The 7919-nt window shown below is 34.4% G+C and overlaps 1 protein-coding gene across 2 annotated transcripts in view; it reads right to left on the reverse strand.

Moving 5' to 3' along the window:
* LOC106870990 (glutamate--cysteine ligase catalytic subunit) overlaps positions 1-7919 on the reverse strand; it is a 16013-nt gene that overhangs the window by 5214 nt on the left and 2880 nt on the right. For both annotated transcript variants that reach the window (XM_014917238.2, XM_014917237.2), the window contains 9 exons: positions 7269-7488; positions 6978-7084; positions 6044-6151; positions 5177-5242; positions 4244-4360; positions 3435-3493; positions 2278-2495; positions 1781-1897; positions 566-704 (listed from right to left, as the gene is read on the reverse strand). In XM_014917238.2, coding sequence (XP_014772724.1) covers positions 566-704; positions 1781-1897; positions 2278-2495; positions 3435-3493; positions 4244-4360; positions 5177-5242; positions 6044-6151; positions 6978-7084; positions 7269-7418 — 1081 coding nt within the window. In that variant the 5' untranslated portion in view covers positions 7419-7488. The remainder of the gene's footprint in view (positions 1-565; positions 705-1780; positions 1898-2277; positions 2496-3434; positions 3494-4243; positions 4361-5176; positions 5243-6043; positions 6152-6977; positions 7085-7268; positions 7489-7919) is intronic.

Raw genomic sequence — 7919 nt, forward strand, 5'->3', positions numbered from 1 at the left:
GTTTCACTTTTTTAGAAAAAGATTATCAAAAGTCTTTGAGAATAATAAAAAATGTTAAAAAACAGTTTGAGTATTAAAATGCATATATACATTCTTTGATGATAAAATATATTTAAAGTATAAAGCTTATATTATTTATATAGATATGGTGATAAATTGAATATTAATTCAATTTAAAACCAAGTGGCCTAGCATATAAAAATATCTGAAAATTCAGAAAAAATTGTATTACATGTGTATAAGGGATGACCACTAGGTGGACATCCAATATGCTAGAAAGAGGTCATCAAAGAAAATAATGTTCTCCAGAAAAATTTCTTCTGGAGAACATAATAGGCTTCTTTCAGTTTCTGTCTACCAAAACTACCCACAAGCCTTTGGTCAGCCTTAGTTTATAGTAGAAGACACTTGCCCTAGATACCATGCAGTGGGACTGAACCCATAACTATGTGGTTGGTAAGCAAGGTTATTACCACACAGCCACGCCTTTATGTGACATGCTTCAAGATATACTATTCCAAAAATCTAATTAATTTTTGTATGTTTTTAGAGAATTTCTAAATACCTTCAGCCTTCAATAATTCATACTGTTCATGATCATAACTGAAATCATAGTCATTATAAAATTGGTCGCTCACAGAAAGGTAACTGCTCAATGTATCAAAACGAGATTTCTTCACCAAGATGTTGCCATTTGTTAAAGGCTAAAAAGAAAAGAAAAAGATAAAATTAGATGACATTTATTCATTACTGCAATTCATTTGATAGCAACCCATACGTGACCACCACTTTGTAATAATTACAATTCCAGTCAAGTACCAGAGTTGGTGGAATTAATTAACTTCTATCCTTTCAAAATTGCTGATCATGTGTCAGGAACCATTCTTACATAGAGATTTCTCCAAGAGAGATGAAGGAATCATGATTCATTATTGAATAACCAACAAACAGATTATTTCTATTGTCATCATAAGATGATTAAAAAAAGACCTTCAGACGACCACAATTTCAGTGCCAGACCAAATATATCTGAAGACGAGAGTCTCTATAACAAGATTAGCAATGTATTTCTAATTTCATAATTCATGTTATTCCATATTCTTCCGGTCACCTCCTCTCAAAACTGCTGGCCTTGTATCTAAATTCAAAGCAGTTAACTGATATACTTCCTTGAAATATTTTAAAACGAAAAAGCATCATAGTTTGTTTGAAGCAGTGCCAAATGCAAATAACGTGAACATTTTGAAGAAGACCATTGAAGACCATTGAAGACCATTGAAGACCATTGAAGACCATTGAAGAAGACCATTAAGCACTGCAGGTGATAAGCTATGCAAAATATTTAAGACGATGCCAATAAAGGCAAAGACAAGATATTGTTTCACCTAATATCATTTGTTTAACATTTCTATTATATTTTGGGAAAGATTCCCCTTATCAAATATAAGATAGAAAATATTCCATAAGAATGTTATTGACAGGCCATTCTGGTAAGTTCTATCTTACATTTGATAAAAGAACTCTTTCCTCAAATATAATATAATAGAAACACTGAACACCCTATATAAGGTGACACAGTATCTTGTTTTCGTTTTTATTTATTGGCATCACCTTACATATTTTACCGAACTTCACACCTGTGTTGCTTAAAGGTCTTTTCAACAATATTTATACTTTAAAATGATTTTTACTGAGAAGTCAGGAAGGAATGGTTTGTCAGTAAATCTTTTACAGTTTCTTTTTGTTATTTACAGAACGAGGTAAATAACTTGAAACTCACTTCCAAACCCTGTTCTTGTTTGGTACGATCTTCACAAGTGGGAATCAGAGCACACCAACGGCAGTCAGTATCAGACAAAAATCCTCGATGAATAGGAGCGGCAGCTGTCAGTGCCAACTGAAGAACATTAAGAAAAATGGATAGAATGAAAAATAACATTACATGAAATAACATAAAATGCCTTCCTCAAAATTCTGATTAAAGGTAACGATATATTTAATATATGGTACGAGATTACAAAGTTCTCTCCCCTCATTTCTATTTTGGAACAATAATGTAATAAAGTTTTATGTTTTAACTCATTATAAAGCACTGGTGATGGTGCCACATAGAATGCACCAAATCCACCTACAAGGCTTTTGTTGGCCTGGGGCTATAATAATAGACACTTGTCTAAGGTGTCATGCAGTGGGACTGAACCAGGAACCATGTAGTTGGGAAGCAAGCTTCTTATCACACAGTCACACCTCTTAACAAAAGAATAGAGCAAAGCCTACCATAATTGGAGTAAGAGGTACCAGATTGTCAAAGAGATATACAGCTTCTTTCATATCAGCAGCTTGAAAAGTAACTTGTATAGAACAACAACCAAGTCCGAATATTGGTGAGTCCATATAAATATATTCTGGTTTCAGACTTTTCTTCATTTCTTCATTGTCTCCATATTCGGACAAATCTTCTCCATATGGCATTACGGTATTTTTATCTTTATAAACTGGAACAAAAAATTTGAGACGAAATCAGTTTTTAAGTCTGGCTCAACTTACTTCAATAACCAATAAAAGCTGGCTCAAATCACTTCAGTAACTAGTAAAATTAAGCTTAAATCACTTCCTTAACTAGGCTCAGATTAGTCCAGTCTTTAATTAGTTTATTAATCAATAAAAATCAGGCATAAATTACTTCATTAACCAATGAAACCTAGTTCAAATCACTTTATAACCAGTAAAATTAAGCTTAAGCTTAACCAGGATCTATTTATCTATCAATTTGTGTGTGTCTGTTTGTCCCCTATCACTGCTTAATTACCAGTGCTGGTTTGTTTACATCCCTGTAATTTAGTGGTTCAGCAAAAAAGGAAACAATAGAATAAATACCAAGCTTAAGAATTATAAGTACAAAAACCCTTTAAGGCGGTGCCCCTGCATGGCCACAGTAAAAAAAAAATAAACAAAAATAAACAATATGAAAAACTGATGTAAAGTTTATTCTTTTACTTGTTTCAGCCATTTGACTGTGCCATGCTGGAGCACCAACTTCAAGGATATTTTTAGCCAAAGAAATCGACCCCAGGACTTATTCTTTTGCCAAACCACTAAGTTACAGGGACATAAACACACAAAAATTGGTTGTCAAGCAACGGTGGGTGGACAGACACAAAGACGCACACACATAAATACACTCACACACACACACACACACATATACGGTGGGCTTCTTTCAGTTTCTATCAACCAAATCCACTCACAAGGCTTTGGTTGGTCCAAGGCCATAGTAAAGAACACTTGCCCAAGGTGCCACATAGTGGGAATGAACCCAGAACCATGTGGTTGGGAAGCAAACTTCTTAACACACAGCCACACTTGTGTAATTGTCTATATTTTGCAATCTCATTAATTAAAAAGATAATTAATTCTATGTTTAGTATACTTACTTGGGACATTGATAACAGTTTTACAGTTTCTTCTGTTTGCCATATTTTCAAAAATGTTTCTGGACACAAAAAAATATAAAATATTTATTTACATTATCTACATTTGACAGATATTTGTCCTCATCTTGTTTGTTGTTAACACAACGTTTCGGCTGATATACCCTCCAGCCTTCATCAGGTGTCTTGGGGAAATTTCGAACCTGAGTTCTCAGTCCTTAGGTATTTTTATTACATGTCACCCCCTGTACTTAAGTGGTTTTATTTGACCAATTCCCAAATGTTGAAATGTAAACATTTAGAATACTTTATAGGCCATTAAATTGACTCCAGTACTTGACTGGTTATATTATACACACCATATTAAGTCCATATGAAAGCTAATCCTCTGCTATTACTGTTGATTTTATTGACCCTGAAGAGATGAAGGACAAAGCTGACCTCATTGATGTACAGTTTAGCACCGGAATATATTAATATATTATTACTCGATTAATCTACTCCATCGGTCACAAATGACCAAGGGTGCACCTAAGAAGTTCCCCTCCAGGGTACAAGTTTGGGCGGAAAGTCACCTCACTGGCGAATGCACAACCTAAGGTTGTTGTTTTTATGGAAGACCAGCGGTTGTCCATGCATACCAGCCTCCCCACTCCACGTCACTGATGTTATCCAAGGGAAAGTCAAAGGGGCCGATACAGCTTGGCACCAGCGACATCGCAACTCATTTCTACAGCTGAGTGAACTGGAACAACGTGAAATAAAGTGTTATAACGTGTTAGAAAATATATATAAAAAGGTAAATGGCTCACTTAAAGAACTCAAAGTGTGAACCCAAGGCAGCGTCTGCTATAAAAACTGATTGGTGAATTCCAGTTGCTTGCTTGTTTGCTTCATAAGCAGGAAAAGAGAAATTAGGGCAACCCAATCTGAAATAGAAAAAAGTAAAAACTTTAATCCTTTAACATTCAGATTACTTTGCCAAATCCAATGTTTATTCATTTGCATTATTTTGAATTAATCTTGTATTATCTCATAGCTTTCAGAATTCGATGATGTAATTATCTATTTTTAGAATGACATTGTAACATAGGTGTAAGAGGCCAGATCTGGTCATTTTCAACATAAAGCAAGTACAATATTTGGGCTAAATATGGCTGGTTTAAACGTGAAGGGTTAAACCAGTTATTTCTATTGTTGTTGTTGTTATTGGGTCCTCATGGTCAATAAAGGAAGTATTATTATTGCTATTATTATTATTTCTTTATTGCCCACAAGGGGCTAAACAAAGAGGGGACAAACAAAGACAGACAAAGGGATTAAGTCAATTATATCGACCCCAGTGTGTAACTGGTACTTATTTAATCGACCTCGAAAGGATGAAAGGCAAAGTCGACCTCGGCGGAATTTGAACTCAGAACGTAACGGCAGACAAAATACCGTTAAGCATTTCGCCCGGTGTGCTAACGATTCTGCCAGCTCACCGCCTTATTTTATTGCTATTATTATTATCATTATTATTAATCAGTTGTAATGTACAAGAGAAAAGCCATCTGGTGGTGTTGGCCACCAGCAAAGAAATGTAATTCAGCTATCTTCGCTATGCTACAGATGTATAAATATTTACATAATAAAAGGAAAATATTCAAATTTAAAACCTGAATTAATAATTAATAAAAAACAAACTCATAAACAAATATTTATGTAAAAAAAAAAACAGGCATACTCGTAAATATTTCACTTACCTTGGAAAAGTTGTTAAAGTAACCAGACTTTGGTTTGGACCCAACAATTGTTTCAGTGATTTACGCCTAAAATATTAACAAGATGGATTCTTGATGTGAGTGTCATGAAACTGAACAAAATTATTATTATTATTGTTATTATTCAGGTGACTGCCTGGAATCGAACTCGGAATCTTGGGGTTAGTAGCCCGTGCACTTAACCACTATGACATATGCCCATGGGTATTTGGCGTAGTGGTTAAGAGCACAGGCTATTAACCGTAAGATTCCGATCTCGATTCCAGGCAGTGACCTGAATAATAACAATAATAACAATAATAATAATAATAATAATAATAATAATATTACCTTATGTGAGTCATCAAGATGTCGAAATAATAATAATAATAATAACAATAATAATAATAGATAGAGAGAAGAGTTCTTTACTTTTGTATACGATTGACCTGTTGAAGGCACACGAGATGCCGAAATATATTAAAAGATATTAAAAAAAAAAAAGTCAATTGTATACAAAAGTAAAGAACTCGTCTCTCTATCTATTACATTTCTGCTGAGTTACTTCAGTCCTTTATATAAACTAATAATAATAATAATAATAATAATAATAACATTGAAAAATACCTTATGACTGAGAACCCAGGTTCAAAATTTCCCCAGGACACGTGATGAAGGCTGGAGGGTATATCAGCCGAAATGTTGTGTTAACAACAAACAAGATGAGGACAAATATCCATCAAATGTAAATAATGTAAATAATGAACAATGTTATTGTTTACGAAATACACAACATGGACTATAAGTAAACAAAACGTTGAATATTTGTGTATAAATGTAAATAAAGTAAATTCAAAATATTATTGTTACCTTTCTTTAAAATAATCTTCTATACGATTCAGATCAGTCAAGGAGCTACCAAAAGGATTCCTGGGTTTGCCTTCCATCGTAAATTCAGCACATTCTGGGGTCCACAAGCTTTAATATTTTTTGTTTTAAAAAGAGAAACTATATTTAGGAAACCAAAAATTAAGAAAGTGTTAAAAGTGGTGGTGATGATGATGATGATGATGATGATGATGATGATGATGATGATTAGGAGGAGGAGGAAGAGGAGGGTGATGGTGATAAGGACAACAATGGAGGACTGTATCCTCCCATGACACACAATAGTGGGCAAAGAAGATGGATGGATTTATCTATATCTATCTGTCTGTCTGTCTGTCTGTCTGTCTGTCTGTCTGTCTGTCTATCTGCCTATCTATCTATCTATCTATCTATCTATCTATCTATCTATCTATCTATCTATCTGTCAATCTATCTGAAGAAGTTGAGAAATTGACCAGAGAGGAAAGTGTTTGTCTGTAGACCTTTCAGACGCGTCCACCATACACATTCTTTCGCCATAGCCACAAGTACGATGAAATTGGCTCTTCCTTCTCGTTTCAAGGAAGGAGGTGCGACAATATTCATGATAGACTCGGTTGATAAACCGACTCGTCCCACACGCGATAGCAGTCATTCGACATAGACCCACAGGTCGGAAATGGTTGGACACTGTACGAGTGCATGCAGAACAGTTTCATCGCTCTGACCACATCTCGAGCAGGCCGGCCCCATGTTTCTTGAGCCATGCCTGTAGAGCCTATCCCGAATGGGTAGAGACAGACAGACAGATAGATAGATTGACAGACAGACAGATAGATTGACAGATAGATATGTTTCTTTATTGGTGACACAGGGCTGAACACAGAAATAGTGGATGTGGGGTAGAGATGATGGATGGACCAATAATTATACTCACCATGATTCTAATCCTTTTACTTCAGGAGATGCAAGTAAAGATGTAGCAGTCAACAGTAACTGGACAACACGTTTCTCATGGTCAAATCGTATTAACGTATATTCAGTCTAAAAGAGAAATCAGACCATTTATTGCAAAATACCATACATGAGAATGGAGGGTGTTGCTGAAGAGGTCACATTAAAAGATAAAAGATATATAAAGATTAGTTTCCAATTTTTCTAAACTCAAGAATTTGTATAAAATCAACAAGTTTTCTTTATCTCTCTTTCTCTATCAAGCTACACCTACCTCGTCACCCCAATAAAATGGATAATTCTTTTTGTCCTTATATCTCCTATACAGATGAACAAACTGCAGTCTTGCTTGTTTCTTGACACATGGAATATAGGGTTTAATCTCTTCCCATGTCATTAGGGTACCCTCCGAAATAATGACCATCTTTATTTTGACTGACAAATGAATCTTTCAACCAGATTTTCTTTCTTAGATCTTCTCTGTTCAGTTAGGACTGAAAATAGAAATAAAAGAAAAGAAAATGGTAAATTTTAACTTGTAAAACCTTTTGATTCCATAGAAATATTCTCTTCTACTCTCGGCACAAGGCCTGAAATTTTGGGGGAGGAGCCCAGTCAATTAGATCGACTGTTGCAGGTGAAGATAGCAGAAAATGAAGACTTTGTCATTATCAAACCAGTGTTTGGGACAAAAATTAACATGGAATTTTGATGGAAAGTTTGAATTTAGATCTCTTTAATCTTTCATTACTGCTTTTTTATTTTTTTCCTTTTGAAATACAATCTTTATTTCAATTAATTTTGAAAATAATGTAGAATTTAGTAAAATAAGTCGTTATTTCTGTGGTGTTTGGAACATAAATAAACCAACATGAAATTTTGGTAGAAGTTTTTAATTTGAATTACTTTCAAAAACAGAAAGTTT

Source organism: Octopus bimaculoides, chromosome 27 (assembly GCF_001194135.2).
Source record: "Octopus bimaculoides isolate UCB-OBI-ISO-001 chromosome 27, ASM119413v2, whole genome shotgun sequence".
NCBI classification, from domain to species: domain Eukaryota; kingdom Metazoa; phylum Mollusca; class Cephalopoda; order Octopoda; family Octopodidae; genus Octopus; species Octopus bimaculoides.